General features: G+C 36.4%; 2 protein-coding genes across 2 annotated transcripts; both read right to left on the bottom strand.

The window, feature by feature from the left end:
* Window positions 1-3,803: 3,803 nt before the first annotated feature.
* On the bottom strand, window positions 3,804-5,200 carry LOC113714337 (uncharacterized). The gene has a single exon (XM_027238138.2). The coding sequence runs from the start codon at window positions 4,973-4,975 to the stop codon at window positions 4,166-4,168; it is 810 nt and encodes a 269-aa protein (XP_027093939.1). The 5' UTR covers window positions 4,976-5,200; the 3' UTR covers window positions 3,804-4,165.
* Window positions 5,201-11,477: 6,277 nt separating this feature from the next.
* LOC113714614 (ent-kaurene oxidase) lies at window positions 11,478-15,444 on the bottom strand. Its single transcript, XM_027238547.2, has 8 exons — window positions 14,969-15,444; window positions 14,494-14,654; window positions 13,360-13,521; window positions 13,107-13,247; window positions 12,760-13,014; window positions 12,493-12,654; window positions 12,212-12,406; window positions 11,478-12,112 (listed from the first exon to the last, which is right to left on the bottom strand). Exons 1-8 carry the CDS (start codon window positions 15,123-15,125, stop codon window positions 11,801-11,803), a joined length of 1,545 nt encoding a protein of 514 aa, XP_027094348.1. The 5' UTR covers window positions 15,126-15,444; the 3' UTR covers window positions 11,478-11,800.
* Window positions 15,445-17,771: the final 2,327 nt, after the last annotated feature.

The raw sequence follows: 17,771 nt of genomic DNA, 5'->3' as shown, positions 1-17,771 counted from the left end.
ATTTCTTTATAATTATTTAAAATAAATTCTACCATTATTGACCTTGCTATTATTGGGCTCTAATTTTTTTAAAATGTATCAAACCTATTGCATATATATTTTTCAAAAAATAAATTTTAAAAATACAAAAGTTGCAACAAAAATTTCAACAAAAATTGTAAGCAATTAAAAAACTTCAAGACTATCATATTTATTTATGTTATCATTTCTACTCCTTAAAAAGACACGAGAATAATTTTCATTTGCCTTGAGATTATCAACTCGAGAAGCATATTTTTTAGATGCTGTTAATATAAATATTGATTTCTTAGAATTACGAGTGTGTTTGGATTGAAGATTATTTCACTTTATTTACACCTTATTTACACACACTGACTTGTTTGTATCATCAACACATTTTTCAATCACTTTTTTATCTCACATACATCATATCAAAAAAAGTGCTACAGTAAAAATATCTCAAATATATGTTTGACAAGGGAAAGATAATTAAACAAAAAAATGCGGGAATATTTAGAAAGAAAATTGGGGAAGATATTAGATTGAAAAGAGAAATGGAATGTGTTTTTATCTCCATCCTGACACATATGCTGCCTAAGTGGCAAAAAAAGGATTATAAAGGTAATAAATTATAAAAATAGGTTACTTTGGGTATATATTTTGGAAGAAGAGTTATTTTGGCAATAAACTCCCCAAAACATATTCCCAGCAAAGAAAAGAGATTCTGTAGAATTGAATATAAGCATCTTAAAATCATGCCACATAACGCAATATATATATATATATACCCGATCGGTATTGATCCGGGCACACCAACAACTTAAGAACAGAGTAATCTTATAAGTTGGACTTCCAGTTGGGCTAAACCTCTGAGCCTAAGCCTAAGGCTTTAATGTCAACTCTCTCGAGCTTAACTCACACTAAGCTCGGACCATGCTATATTAGTGTTTTTTTAAAAAAAATTTACAAGAATTTATAGTAGTAAATCGTACACAATTAAGTGAAAAAACAGTAACAAACAAAACTAAACTTCATCTAACGCCAACTTTCTATTGAATTGAGAATGAATTTCCCTTATAAGCTGGCTTCCATGGAAAAGTTGTCAAATGAACCACAGAAACTGTACTTAGAAACAAATTGTAATTGATCTTGTTAGTTATTTTCACACTAAATTTTTTCCCTCTTCTCTTTGTACAATAGTTGCATGACAGAAGTTGTGATTTCATAGCCACAATGTAAATGTCTGATATTTTTTAAAAAAAAATGGAGAGAATATACATTCTTCAAAGGTAGATATATTTAAACGTTAGGATAATGCTAGTATTAGACTAAAAGATTGATTTATATTACAACATTATCAATGGTTTATTTATTTATTTTTAGTATAAAAAGGGTGGGATAGCAAGAGACGGGGAAAGGTGATTTCATTCAAGGTCTTTAATTCTCAAAACCTCAACTTTTGCTACTTTATTAAGAAAATATGATGGTGACAGTCCGTACTTTTTTTTTTTTTTTTTTTTTGTCGATACGATAGAATTTCTATAACTAAGCTAACCTATTATAGGGGGAGGGGAAAGGAACTCGATGTGAGTAGAAACTCCATCGAAACTGGTCAATGAAGACCGTCACATATTGTGACAATTTTTGTGGGAGGCAAGGTTCGAACCCTTGATTTCTCGCACCACCAAGCCTAGGCGTGACAGTCCGTACTTGCCATAGCAGTGTTACGAACAAATAATCACCACTAGTTTAGTTTTTAACTAGGAAACCGGGGAATCGTCTCGTAAATATTTCATTTTTTCCTATCAATGTTCTTTTTCAGAACTTCTGAAATTTATTGAACACCCTTAAAAAAAATTGACACATAAATAAATAAACAAATCAAGAAAACAACTTAGGTAATTCAAGGGGCAAAAAAGGCAAACCATTCACAGAAGTTTGGCTTCATTCCTATTTGTGATCCGCCTTCAGAGCGCACTTGAAAATCCATCTGTTGTTTATTTTTAAACTCACTACTGCTAAAGTGAAATGATTGACATGAGATTTCTTGGATGCCAATTTATCATGGAATGGTGGGTGGAGAATTTATTAATCTAGGTTGAAATTTGGGATCTATAGTTTGAATGAAAGGAGTCCAAAATCAGGAAGATTAATTGATGTTTTGAGGGTTGTAGTCTGAGTGTGGCTGTCGGCTAGGCCGCAACGGAATTCTTGTTGCAGCGAGCAAATGTTGGTGGATGAAACAGTTTTTGGTTTTTCTGATCCTTTGCATTTATTACGTTCAAAAAAAAAAAAAAGAATATTCAAGTACCAAATTTTTAGAATTTTCCTTTCCTTTTGCCCCACCCAAATTTAACATATTTGAAGTCCATTTTCGTCCACAAAATAATTATGTTGGCTGAACAATACATTGGTGGTATGAATCACCTCGATGACGGTACCAAATCACTTGATGACGGTCCAAAATATTTGCAATAGGAAAATAAGCTACCTGTCCAACGACTTGGTACTAAATCACTTGATGACCCCGGTCCGGGCCGCAGGGAATTAGTCGGACCCGTAAGAATTGATCCGAACACCCACAAAAAAAAAAAAAAAAAAATCACTTGATGACGGTCGAAAGTTGAACTCACAAGAGGCTCTTCAAGATCCAAATTTCCGAGACTGGCTAACCAAGCATACAAATTAAGATCCATATTAAAAATGAACAACAAGAAATCTACATTTTTCAATCATCATTTTATCTCAAATATATCAAATTATTATAATAATTTTTTTAAAAAAAAATATCCAAAAAAAATTGCAATCCAAACAGGATGAGCGGTCGACTACCGTACTAATCACCGCTGCTACGGTGGGGTAAAGCGATGCCGCTGTATACTTGCATGCTAGTACAATGCATTGCCTCTCTCAAGGCTCCGAACTAACGAGTCAGTTGGAAGCCCCTTCGCTTGGTTTTGTTGGGGAGTTTCGGTCCAGGTACAGAGCAGAGAATAAAATGGAAAGTCCGAAACGGACAAACTTGCAGAATCATCGTATCAGAAACCATAGACTATTAAAACACTCCTTTCCCATGTTCCACCAAAATGGGCCCGAAGGTCGGTGGTCTGTCGTCCGTGATCCCTTTCACTTAATGGAAGAGGAAGAAAACACGTAAACACAACACTATATCAACCTCGACTTCTCCATTTAACTCACAGACTCTCTTTTTATCCCCCGAGGTTTTCAGGCTTCGGAACCAATTCAGCCATGTATATATGTATAGTCACCCGGACAATACTAGGCTCACTATTCCACATTGCTGCTAACCTATCAGCCTTTTTCATTATCGAGTTCAGTCGTAGTAGACAGTCATTAATAGTGTATGGCAGCAGATGGCAAGCCTTTACCTATTCCCTCCTCGTTCCATTCAACCAAATGACAAGTAGTACATACATGATTTCAGTTTCAAAATGCTCACCAGTGAAAGACAAGGAGGATGCACCTGATTGAATTAATGAACATCTAATACTACTACTAGCTACCATCATCACACCAGACCCAACCGAAAAGGAACCTAACTCACACCCATCGCCTGCGGAGGCTATCTTTCTTGGACAAAGATTCGAAGCTTTCTCATACCCTATCTAAGCTAGTCCAGAAGAACAAGTGCAGATGAACAGATAGTAAAAAAATGCAACTACAAAAAGTAAAACAACTCAAAATCAGAGAAAGACAAGGCTAGCCCGGAAAATCTTCTACTACTACTACTAATTTGTTTTGTTTTCTTACATGTCGTCCAAAGAATGCAACCCCAATACATATACAAGAAACCCTTTTGTTAATATATCAAACAAAGCAAAGCCCAAGACAGAAATGTGTGGCTTGCCGAATGCCAAAATCCTGATCATCATCAAATCCATATAGGCAGATCATATACTAATAGTACATATTTAACTACCGGAGCACTAAGTAATCAGTACGTGTATTCCTAGGCTACATAAGCTACCGCAAAGGCGCAAACAAAAAAGCCATACTGAGAGAGAGAGAGGAGAAGAACCGACAAGCCAAGTAACAAAAAGTAAGTCCACTCGATCCTCCAAGGCCGAAAAAAAACAAAATACAACAAAAAGCCTATCTTTTGTCCATTCTCTCGAAAGACTAAACAAAGTAAGTGGTTTACTTTTCACTTGAGACCCTTGCCTGGCATTGATATTGCCAGGTCCGGCCAACCAAAGCAATCACCCTCCGCTAAACCGCCTTCAACCCCACTGCCCATCTGCCACGTGTTGTTACATCCTGATGAAGAAGAACCCCCTGCGCCCGAACCATCACTTATCCCATCCCCTCCTCCCACTCCAACTCCAGCTCCGCCCACGCCGCCGCCATTCCCTTGACCAGCTACGACTGACTCCATGGGCCAGTCCATCCCCCCAAGCCCGAATCCCAAACCATGCAGGCCCGGCCCGAGCCCGTATCCACCTCCAAATGGAAACATGTTGCCCGGCGTGGTGGTCAGCAGAGTACTGAAGCTGGAAGCCTCTGGGACGGCCTCATTCAGGTTCACCTCGCAGCCCATTAAGCCCATTTGGGGAAGCATGGCTACCGGGTTCGCATGCAGGGGCGGCTCATGATGGTGGGCCTGGGCCATACTATCAGAAGAAGACGACGCAGTGGGAGTGGTGGCGGTTGGACTGTTAGTGCCGGATGTGGTGCGGGGACGTTTGTTGGAAGAGGAGCTAGAGGAGGAGGATGAGGAAGAAGACTTGCGGGAGCCACCGCCGACGGGGACGTTGCGGAGGGTTCCGCCGCGAGTCCAGTAACGGCGGCAAGATTTGCAGAAGTGGCGGGGCTGAGAGAGGTTGTAGTTGTTGTAGTAACAGAACTTGGTGTTGGTGGAGTCGCACCGGGGGCATGGGAGGTGCTCAGGCTCCGATGGCCTCGTTGCCATGGTTGACAGCCTCGCCGGCCGTGGGTCACCGGTTTCCGAGGACATTTTGAGTTGTCCTTGTCTGGTAGTATGGGTGGAATATTGGTATCTTGGATTTAGCAGGTGCTGAGGAGACTTCGGAGGGTGGGGATATTAGGAAAGAGACAAAAAATATTTGTTGGGAGGGTGGGGGATAAAAGAAAGGGTAGAGACTAGAGAGTGAGAACTGAAAAAGGATTTGTTCTGGAAGAGAGAAATCAATTTTATATTCAGTGAGAGCCTGACACAGAATAGAGTAAAGTAGTATAGTAAGCACCAAGAAGGCAGGCTAATTGTTTCTCTCTCTCTCTTTTTATATATATATATTTCTTTAATTCTTTTTTATTTTTTTTATAGCACGAGATACCTTTATAGAATGTCTGTTTGGATTGTGAATTATTAGAGATATTTTTACTGTAGCACTTTTTGTGATGTGATGTACTCCCTCCCTTTTTTTATAACTGACGTTTAAGGTTTTGCACACCAATTAAGAAAAGTTTTTCATTGCTTAAATCTGTACGCTACTTTCCTTTTGTACCCTCATTAATTATCCAATTCACCCATGTATTCTCTCACTAGAGTACTAAATGTTGCTGTTTTACTAGGCCAAAAGCAATGCAAACTAACTCCCACCAAACTAGGAGTAGTAATTAAGAATCTTGTATTGGAAAAGAGAAATAAAAGGGTAAAATTGTGAAAAAATAATTAATACTGTATGGGGATAATAAAACGACAGATAAAAGTACACTAGAGCAAATTTCTTAAACGTCAGTTATAAAAAAAGGGAGGGAGTATATGAGATAAAAAAGTAATTGGGAAGGTAAAAAGGTGTATTGGAAATTGTAATGATGATGTAAGTAAATAAATTTGGGGAAATAAAGCCCAATCCAAACAAACCCGCGCAATTGCTTTCGTATTAATAGTTGTTTGCAAAAAAAAATTTATTACACCATTAATACGTTTTCCAAAATTTTAAAATTATTTTTTATTTTATATATATCACTATATCATTACACGTTTTTCGTTACTATCATGGTAAAAAAAAAAAAGACTTTTCAAACAAACAATTTTCGATCCAAATGGGTGAGGTGCAGTGTACACTCCGGAATACTAGTAATGAGTTGAATTATTTATGTTTTGTACAAATTTTTTTCTCCATCTCTTAAGTTGAGATTAAGAAAAGGTTTGGTGCGAGTACGTAAATAAATAGCAAGTAGAAAATAACGGGTTTGTCCGAGCCACAATTCAACTCTTATGTAATGGCAAGTGTTTATTATTGAGTGTTATGTCTCCGCAAGTTTAGGTTATGTTTGGATTGTATTTTTCATGATTTTTCATACAAAAATTATTGTAGCGATTTGATATATGTGAAGGAAAAAAGTTATAGGAAAATGTGATCACGGAAAACAACGTAATTTTTCGACGGAAAATCGCAATCCAAACAAGGCCTTAGTTTTGTTCGATCAAATCGGATCGTGTAATTCTTATTATATTGGGTGTAAACTCATACACTTTTAATTTTAGTACTGTAATTACCAATTTAACTGCATGAGTTGATAAATTCAAACTCATGTTACTATAAATTGTAGAAGTTACACGAATCAATTTGAATTGGATAAAAATCAATTTGTGAGGTCGTAATCTGCAAAATCACCTTTTCCCCTACCTGTACACATGTGAGCACTGATTTTGCATAAGCTAGATGAAATTTAATAGACTCCTAATCATAGAAGAAATCACTTGAGCTGCCCCAATTCTATTTGCAAGAAAAAGCACTCGAAACTTGCCGGTCAAGTAAGAGGGATCGAAACGTGTTCAATGAATGGGCAGCGGCTCCAAAGTCCAGACAAACTTCCACGAGCTGTGTTTGTTTCCAGAGGCTAGCCGCGTGAGAAAAATTTCAACCCCAACAAAAAAAAAAAATAATAATAAAGAAGTTGGAGGCGGTTAAGAAGACTCAATAGTCTATTCTATACAACAACGATCAGATTAAAAAAACTGACCGAAATCTATATATATGATTTTGACCCAAGGTCCAGGAGAATCCAAGATTAACGGATTAAGGGAAATGATTACACCTTTTAATCTGATATCTGAATTAAGTGCGAACTTTGACACTTGAAAACATGCGGTGCCTCCGATTATTACGGTTTTTAGTGGTCTGGTGTGCAAAGCGTATTTAGACCGTTGATGATCTTGAATCTTCATGGCTCAAATTGTTTATTGTCTTTGTCTATAGTCCTTGATGTACGCTTACATGCAAATATGCAATATTAATGAAACTTCAAAGCATCTCATTTTTAAATTATAGACATTCTATAATGTGTTTGGATTGAGTTTTATTTGTAAAATATTTTTTAATTGTACCATAAACACGTTTTTCAATAATTTTAAAATTTTTTCATTAGTCATTTTTTCTTACACATATATGTATTACATCATAAAAAGTAATACATGAATGTGTTTGGATAGTAAATTATTTGAGATAATTTTGTGAAAAAATATTACTGTAACACTTTTTTTGACGTGATATATGTGAAATAAAAAGGTGATTGAAAAATGTGTTGATGATGCAAACGAGTGAGTGTGTGTAAATAAGGTGGAAATAATGATGTGTAATCCAAACAATATTTTCAAAATAATTTATTTCAGATAATTTCCAATCCAAACATACGGAGTACTGCTGCAGTGATGATTGTAACATGTTTTTACTTTTTTTGCTTTTTATTTTATATATCTTGGAAAGAGATTGTCCTGACTTTCATTTAGAAGTAATTAGACCTACCAATCATCATTAGATCTGCCAAACTTATCCTAGGATGTTTCTCAACAAAGAATAAAACAAATAAAGAAATCCTGTGCTTTGAGCGGATACTACTAAGCATCCACAACAATAATGTAGATCTGCATAACCAGTTTCAAATATTTTGCTATCTTTTTAAGTCAAATAATCAAACGCCATGGAATCCTTCTTGTCGATCATATGTCCTTGAGCTAACTAAAATCTGAAGAACCCTTGCCTAAACATTTGGATAGTTAATTTAGATTTTTTCTTCTTTTTGGGGATTTTGTCACGCCTCCAAAGACAGAAGCAGCTGGAAGTAACAGCAAGCAGGGAGGGGAAGTTACAGTGATCAGAACTAAGCAAATCATTTAGTAACTGTTATTCTCACCCAAGCTTAGGAGTTTGCTTAGCACCTACTTCTGTACAGGAATTTTCTTTTTCTTTTTCCATTTCGAGAATGGAAGTCATCATAATCCCTCTGAAAAAAGAAAGTTGTATCATAAGATAAACATATTGAGCATTCTTCCTAATTTCAGTGCATTCCCTATGCATGCAAGAGTAATACTACTTAATCCGTTCTTCATCTCAATAACGAAAAGGGAAAGAAAAATCTCACCGCGTACAAGCAAAGGGTCAAGTGGTGTTCGGATTTGGATATCTCAATTTTGCCAAATTTGGTTTGCATTGTAAACATATTCTCCAATTCATTGATTAGTGTGTTTGGACTGTTGAATTTTTTCAAATAATATTTTGCTTGCATCATAAACACATTTTTCAATCCACTTTTTTTATATTCCCAACTACTTTTTTATCTCATATACATCATATCACAAAAAGTGTTATAATAATTATTTCAAATAATACTCTATCCAAACACTTATTTCAACCATATTTTTTATATTACATATATCACATCATAAAAAGTGCTACGATAATAATTATTTCAAATAATACTCTATCCAAACACTAACATTAGAGAAGTGCTAATATCATTTCCTAAAAATTTTTTTGTGAGTAAATTTCTGCTATAGTACAAAATTTTTTTTTTTACAAAAACTCCAAAAATTAACAATTCGAATGAGACCTTATTTAAAAAAAAAAAAAAACTCAGACATTCCTTAGGGATTTTTCGAGGAGTGTTAATATGATGATTTCCTGAAAATTTTTTTGATTTTTTGTGAATAAATTTTTACTACAATACAATTTTTTACAAAAAAACTTCAAAAAAACAACAATTCAAACTGCAGCCCCGTGAGAGGAGAAGAAGAAGGGGAAGAAGAAAAAGACAGAGTAATGAAGTTCTCAAAGTTGGGGTTCGTGTCATGAGCAATTGGCATTTGAAACAACAGTCAAGACTCGAGAAAAGAGAAGCCATCAGCCTAGAAACAAGAAACAGACAGGAGAGAGAGGGAGGGTTTGGAGGGGGAAATTTTGGGATTAGACAGCAGACAGCATGATTAGTGTCGGGAGAGCGTGGGGAGCAATTATTGGGTCGTCCCCTCTTTCCCCACTCTTCAGTTTCCTTCATCATCCCCGATCAGGCGGCCATCATCATCATCATCAACATCTCCCAAATCCCATTCTCCCTCTCTGCCTATTTCCACCCACTCGTATGCCTTGTTGGACTTTGGAGGCTCTGATCATCACTTGCTGCCGGAATTTTCGGCCTCTGCAACTCCTGATTCTCTCCTCCTTTTTAATTTAAGTCATCCTTTTAGCAACAGTGCAAACCCAAGACGGTAGTACTCTTACTGAAGTAGTGGTTGTATTGTATGTGAGTAGTTTCTTCTGTAAGTTGAGAGAAGAAGACGCCAAAGACGGCCCTACATTACGTACACACCTTTTTGGTACTTTGCATGCAAATGCAATACGTAATCAATTCCTAATTAGTCCTTAATTACCATCTTACCAATAAACACCACTACTTAACAATACTAAAACCTTTTCGGCCCTTTTCCTTTTTTTTTTTTTTTTAAAAAAAAATATATTTTAATTGCTGGACTGTTTGGACTGAGTTTTTTCTTGTGGTTGTTTTATCAAATATCTTTACTTCCGTGTTATTTAATTACCCACTAAACTCACCTTATTATAAGGAATAAATATTCAGTTGCCCAGATTTTTTTGTTTGGGAAAAATTAATAAATTGATTAGCTGCAATCAACCGGTAACCTAACAAAATACCCGTGTACTTTACAGCTTATAATTAATTGTGTAATTTGCTTAATAGTAGTATCTTGTTAACTGCAATGAGACAAATTGGCAGTCAAATTTTCATGAACTTACGATGACGAAAATGATTATAGAAAAAAGAAAGAAAAGAAGACAATCAAACGCAGGTTGTAACACATTTGTTGTATTTCTTCTGTACAATGAATGTATACAAAAGGCTTTTTGTTTTTTTCTTGGTTGAACTCTACATTCATCTTGATCATTAATTATAAAGATGGTTAATTGCAATATGCTCCGTTCAACAGTTACGAGTTGTACTTTGCCTCCTGAACCATTAAATTTAGCATTTCTTTTTACCTCACAAATATCAAATCGCTATAATAATTTTTCTACAAAAAGTCCAGAGAGAAATGCAATCCAAACAAAGCCGCCTATTTTTTGGTTCTAGTATACATCTTATGCATCAATTGGCGGTACATTGTTCAGATAAACTTGATATTTCGGTTCTAAAGATTTCAATTAGGACCCCGTGATTTACATTCGCATTCTCTGAAATACGTCCGTTATCCATCTCAGAATTCAAGAGTCTTGGTTCAAAATTAACTGTCATATACTTTAGTGTTAGTTTTCAACGAATATGAGTAATGGGAAGAACAATACCAGGCGCAGGAGGAGGCAGGCGTCGGCCAGAGAAGCTGCAGAGAGATTTGACGAGGCCCGCGGGGAGGGAGGCTTTGGGTTGGTAGCTTCCGTTTGGGCGTTGGCTGAAGCTGATATGCGTCTGTATAGCATGGACTGTCATGTAACCCTTTCATTCATATTAATGTTAAGGCCTTGTTTTCGGTTGCAGCTTCTGTAGCATGGACCATGATGATGTATCCCATTCATTCATATTAAGGCCTTCCTTTCGGTTGCTTCAGATTTTGCATAATTTGAGTATAAAAACTGATTATTGAAAATAATCAAAATCAGTAAAAGTTATTGAATGATTATATATTTTTACTTTTTTAGTGATCAAAGATTTTATAATCGGAATACAAAAATAACCGACAACATAAAAAAAAAACTAATTAATCAAAATTAGAATCTATAATCAATTAAAATAATCAATCTAGAACACCAACAAAACTAATTAACTAAAATTAAAATCTGTAATTAGTTAAAATAATCAACCCGAAAAAAATAAAAAACCCAATTGTTAGCGACGTGAGACCTTCCACTTTCCTGTAATATCCATCCAGTCTCCCGTTCAAGGTGCAGACTTAATACCGTCCCATTCCCGGCCTCTGCTGAGTTTGATTTTATCAAACGGCAGTGATTTTATGTTCTTCCGAACCTTGCGCCATTGTTTAGCAACTCCGACAACAATATAAACTTGCTATCTCGAGGTTTTACAAAAATTTGCTTGTCAATGTGACGAGTTAACCGTAATTTTGCAACATTGGCAGGAGAACAATTCAAGCAAAAGGCAGCGGCCATCTATAAAAACAAGAAAAAGAGCCAAACGTCCCACTTTCTATAGCAACCCTGTAAATTCTTGACTACGCCAACATTTTACGGTGCACCCTGGTCCTGTAATTTAGAAATACCGTTTATTAAAAACCAAATAGTGCCACAGCATGATTTATTTGTTTCATTCATACAAGCTACTCCACCTCTCTAGTGATTACTCAAGACTTTCCTAATACAGGACATTAAACAACAGCAACATCTTTCAGCCCTTGTTTTAAGTACCATACAGAAGATATGGGGCTCGGCTCAAGAAGCTGGAACATAAAATTCCCCACTTCCAATGACTCAGAAATGACGGAGATAAAGAGGAAGATAAGGATTACATAATGTGTCTGAAGATAAGGATAAGCTGGAACATTAACAAAGATGTGGTCGAGGCTTTCCAATCAAGTTCTTCGCTTTATGATTGCTCGCAGGGGATGAAGTTTTTGGTTTGTAAGCCCGAGAGTATCCACATTATCTTTTTCTCCATCTACAACTCTCCATTCAAACTCCTGTACTAACCTAGCAATTGTAATGCACGCGATCAACATAGCCTGAAGAGCACCTGCACATACCCTCTTTCCACCTCCAAAGGCAATCGTCTTGTGCAATTCCATGTAATCATGCAAGCCATCAACAAATCTCTCGGGAATCCACTGTTCAGGGTTCTCCCAAGTTTTTTTGTCCATGTTACACCCGTAAAGGTTGATAGCAATCTACACATTGCAAGAGACAGTTCAGTAAGTATATAATACAAGGTAGAAATGTCTTAGCAAGGATAGCAAACATGCAACAGCTCACGGTTAGGCATTAACCTCAGTTCCAGCAGGAATATGATATCCTCCTAACTCTGTATCTTCATGCACATATCTCAGAGGAACTACGGGCACAGGACTGTGTCTCCTCAATGTTTCATGAAATATGGCAGACAAATAAGGAAGTTGACCCAGGTTCTCCTCGGTAACCTTGTTCGGTCCACAAACATTTTTGATATCCCGAAACAGACGGTCCTGTGGATTATGGTGAAATCAGAGAAACTAAAATCATACAGGACACTATGCATTATGGAATCACAGAAAGGATCAAGTGTGACAACCTGCTTTACTGGATCTTTTGCAAGTTCGTACATGGCCCATTCTGCAGTTACCAAAGTAGTGTCTGATGTTTCAATAATTGCCTCCCAGATTAACATCATTATTTGTTTCTCAGTAAATGACTTTTCATCGGACAATATGCTGTCTAGGTAACAGTAAATTTCCTGAAAGGGAATCAAATTAACTAATCATGAATAGCAAGCCATTACAAATTCATAGATTAACCATAGAAATCCAAAATCAAGTTATGCAAGGAAGAGCAGGAATACCTGTCCTGATTCAAAGCGTTTCTTCTGCTTCTTAATAAGGGCTTTTGTGACTGCTCCCCTGCGGAGATCCATTTGATGGATTTTGTCTTCAAAACTTTTATTAGGAATCCACCTCAGAAAAGGGAAGAAATCCCTCCAGTCCACCTCAAGCGCCCCCTCCATCGGGTCATGCACTAAGACCTTAATTAGCTCTTCCTTTGAGAATGTTGTTCCGAATTCCTCCACAAAAATGGACTCAACATCCTCTCCCAGAACCTGCAAATCCAAAACAAGGATTTCAAGTACTTGAATGCTGATAGCCAGTTCAAATACGAGGAGCCCTTTTGAGTAATAAAAGATAAACTCACTTCTTTTAGTGCTAAGCTGAAAAGTTCAAACAGGTATGTGTTCCTGAAATTTACAGCTTCAAGGGGATTTTCATTCAGAGAAGTACGCAATTTATTACAAATATTCTCTGTCAGTGCGTCTCTGTGGGCACGATGTCGTTTCTGAAATACAAGAAGTTTGAATCAGCAAGTTCACCAGCAAAGCCACTAATAGCAAATATAGACAATTCCGTGGACAAAGTTGTGCAACCCGGCAATAGTACACGGTACAAACCTGTGCATTTGTTCCTAAAGTACTGTTGAGTATATGCTTCTTTGCCATCTTGTAGTACTCATCATAATCACTCATTGCAATAATACTTTTACCAGCAGTGAGAATAGTGAGTGCCTTTGATAGCTTCCTTGATGAGATGGATGAGTATCTGGTCACCATAGCCTAAACCAAACAAACAAAATTCAAACATTTATGCAGCACAAACGACTACACCAATATCAACATGCCCGCTCCCTGGTTCACGTGATTTTCGACACCGGTTTAAGATGCACACATCCACAAAAGAACATGACACGTGAGAAAATTGCTATGTGGTATTTGTGTATCGGAAAGTTTAGAATGCATTTTGAAAATTATTCCATGGACTTATTGTGTGAAATAGAACTTCCGAGAAACTATACTATATTTACAGAACAGAACCTAGGTCAGCAAAGGGAGGCTGAAGGGGTACAACGATTTCAGTCAAAGCAAATAGGATGACTCTCTTTCAACAATCTTGACAAATTATAGTCTTGGTGAAAGGATTTTGTAATCCAGATAGGTAGAGAAGCTGAAAATTTTAAATCACAAGCGACAAAATACAACTCGATCCAATCTTCCATGTAAATAAATATTTAAGGTAAAGTGATATGCTGGTAGACCAATCTTCTTAACCCCGTTGTCCAAATGTTGAAAAAAAAGTAATAAGGCAGTCCATTAGGTTATGGGAGTGAAATTTAGTAAAGTAGGTCTACAACATTCTCCACTTCTTGAAATACTCAGATTCATAGTTGGCTAACTCAGACAACACCGCTCTGCTTTAGAAATTAGCTATTACAACCAATTACTCCATGTATATCAACTTTCATTAAGAATAGTGCAATCAAATTTGCATGTGATTTTTCTCTAACAAGAAGTAATAATTACGGAAAAAGGAGCAAACCATAGTGCTAGTCGCTCAAATTTTTGCTCCTACTTGTCTTAACCCAAAGATGACTAGCGAACATTTTTCAACTTTTTGTCAAAACTTTGAGGTTACAAAACTGTAAGTGACATTTCCCCTAAATTGGGAGCATTCCGATTCATCTTCCTGCATAATGATCCATATATTGTTTGCTGTTGAATGGTTGTGAGCGAAAGAGAGAATATATATACCTCCTTAGCAACATCGTTAGAGTTGAGGACAACTATTTTGTTGGCACCAGTTTTGATAGAATAAATGGGTCCATAAGTCTCAGCAAATCTAGCAAAAGTCCTGTGGGGCTTTTTCTCCTTCAGCTGCAGCAAATTCCCAAGCCACGGTAGCCCTGGTACCTCTGCACCAGTAATTAAAGTACATTAAAACTTGAACTTTCACCCGGGTTCGGTTTCGATCTGCAGATATCACTGTTCAAGATAAGCAAACCCCCACCTCCCCCCCCCCCCCCCCAAAAAAAAACTCTCCTTTGAGAATTTTTAAAGGGCAAGAACAAATAAGGGAAGCACGGATTGGGGTTTTGAAAAAAGAATAACAATTGTAAGACGAGAATCGGAGACCCTTTAACCAATAAGCTGTATCCGATACTATTTGGGACTAGTAACTCAGCAGAATCATAGAAATATCAAGAAAGAGCGATCATATAGAAGTTACCAGGGACCAGTGGAAGGTTGGAAGACGATTTCCTCCTCTGAGCATTAACAAATGCTTTCAGGAACAGTAAGGAAAGCCCACCTAAAACAACAGCCACGGCAACCGCAGTCCCCAAAGGAACAACTTGAACATCAAGAATTCCTTCCATCAGAGCCATAGTATTGTACCAGTGCTACGAATGAAAGCAAAATGGACAATAGAAAAAGTCTGTTTTTACTAGCAAATTTTGCCTGAGAGGGTGTACAAAGACAGGGGATGAGGATGGAAGTGACGCTGGATTATATAAACAGAACAAGAGGAGTTCTCTATGCAAAAGAATCGAACTTCTTGGTTAATGATACCCCAAGAAGTTGATGAGAAAGAAGACAATAAGCTCTCGTCTTATAGTGAAGTCGAAGCAGGGGTGGAATATGCGATTTTTTCTGGTCTGGTGGCCACAATTTTTCCTGTTCTGGAGGCTAGTGAAACCTGTGTGCTTCTCAACATCTCAAATGCCGTGAAACTGTAGGTGTCCGGTGTCAATAATGTCAGTAATTCAATTGTCAATTTCCGGTTATTTTAGTCACTAATGGTACAAAAATCTGCAATTTTTTCCTATTCTGCACGTGACACTGATGAAAGTGGGTAGAGTGAGTGAATCCATTACAGTATTTGATTTTTTTGATTAAATAATAAATACCAACCACTCCCTTGAAGATTGCGCTTGAGTAGGAGCTTAAATGGACTTCTATAAAGGACGGCAACCAAAGGAGAAAGATATAAAATACAAAGATTGTGTTCGAGATTCACATCGGCTAATCAATCAATCAATATTGGACTGGACTCAATCGAGTCAGGTCAATCCTCACATAATTCAAGACAAATATTGTGAAAAATAAAAAGAAAGGTTCAAATGTATATGACTATCTTGGAAAAAAGCTAACTAATGATTTTTTTTTTGGAAAACAAATAAGGCCTTGTTTGAATAGCCATTTTTCGGGCCTTAGGTCGGGTTGGGTACCGTGCTTGGGTCGGGTTGGGGCGCCAAGGCTCGGGCTGCAGGGATTAGTCGGGTCCCGTAAAGATTGACCGGACATCCCTGTGTCGACAAAAAAAAAAGAAAAAGAATAGCCTTTTTTCGTCGGAAAATTACATCATTTCTCATGATTATATTTTTTTATTATATTTTTTTCTCATATACATCAAATTGTTACAGTAATTTTTTTACAAAAAATTCTAAAAAATGCAATCCAAACACAATTAGTAATTTTGGTTTGTGGGTTCAACTGCACATTCTTCATGATTCTTTTCTGTACCTACGGATGAGACTTATTATTATTATTATTATTATTATTGCCATGAATAAGATGAAATTGCATCTAACAACCCCGGCTTCAGATGGAGTCAATAATAATAATAATCGTGTGTCTGTGTGTCACGGGGTGATTCTAATTTTTAATTACAATTTTGATTATTCGTAGGTGATGCTGTTTCCTAGAAAATAGATGACAAGTAAAATGGCATGGCTGTCCGGTCCCCCCCATCTCCTCGAAACCCCCCCCCCTTTCCTCTTTGGAGCAAGCAACGCGACGTTTCATTTTTCGTAATATAAAATACATTGGCGCTGGAGCTAACTAAAGTGGCATTTTTTTTTTTGCGAAAATTGCATAAACCTCCTTTGAGGTTTCTAATATTAGCACTTACCTTCCTTATGGTTTACAAAATAACACTTACCACCCTTAAACTTAAGAATTGTGTTGCAGATTCACAGTCTATGCCAGAAAAGTTACCGTTACAAATTTTTTTTAAGCAATGAGATGAGAAATTTGTATCAGATTTGCCCTTCATACTGCTTGTCAAGTTGTATTAATAGAGGAATATGAAAAGTTATTAAGAATTAGTAAAATTTAAGGGATATTACTAACGGCTAGTTAAATGACTATATATATCCAGGTTCTTGCAGCAAAGTTTATAAAGAATACACGTCACTTTAAAACTCTCTATTAGTAATATGAATAACTATTTGTGGGGGTAACACAACTATTTATATTATCAGCACCAATCATATACAAAAAAAAAAAAAATCACTGAACAATTAGTTAATTAATAGCAAACTTAAACATCACTAAAAGTTACTGAGCATGGGATAAGTTTAGTTACAAATAATTAGAAGTGTATAATAATAAGATAAAGTTGTCTTTAATAAATGAAAACTACAATAAGTGCATTAAAACCACGTACTAAAACTGCTACTGCTGCTGATGATATTTTCAAATTACAGAATTATAACTGTGTTGATGGAAAAAGATGTAGCAATTTGAAAGGTGGTAGTAGGCTGAATTAGAGGAGATTTTGAAATATAAATGATTTGAGTAGATACATTTATGGAAATTCTCTTTATACTTACTTTAGTAGAACCTCACAAATTACTTATTGGCCTTCCTCTGTGCAGTTGTATAAAATTAAACTTAAATTGATTGATTTGAAAAACATAATATGAAAATATGTACGCTATTTTCTCTCCTCAATTGGCACCATTCTTTAGTTTTGCTTGCAATGGCTAATGATACTAAAACTCACAGGTAATCTAGTTTAATTAGTCACTCAATTTGTCGACAAAAATAAATTTTCTTTTCTAAAATTTGTTCATTAAGTTTTCGCAATTAGTTAGGGTATAAAAGTAAAATCATACAATTTATTGTTAGTAATAGGTCCAATTTCTTCCAAGGGGAGGTTAGTGCAATTTTAGAAACTATAAGGGAGGTGGGTGCTAGTGTAAGAAAACTCAGTGGAGGTTTCTGCAATTATCCTTTTTTTTAAATTA

The sequence above is a fragment of the Coffea arabica genome, chromosome 10c (assembly GCF_036785885.1).
Source record: "Coffea arabica cultivar ET-39 chromosome 10c, Coffea Arabica ET-39 HiFi, whole genome shotgun sequence".
Classification (NCBI taxonomy): domain Eukaryota; kingdom Viridiplantae; phylum Streptophyta; class Magnoliopsida; order Gentianales; family Rubiaceae; genus Coffea; species Coffea arabica.
Note: the sequence above shows the minus strand (reverse complement) of the source record. Positions and strands in the feature narration are given on the sequence as shown.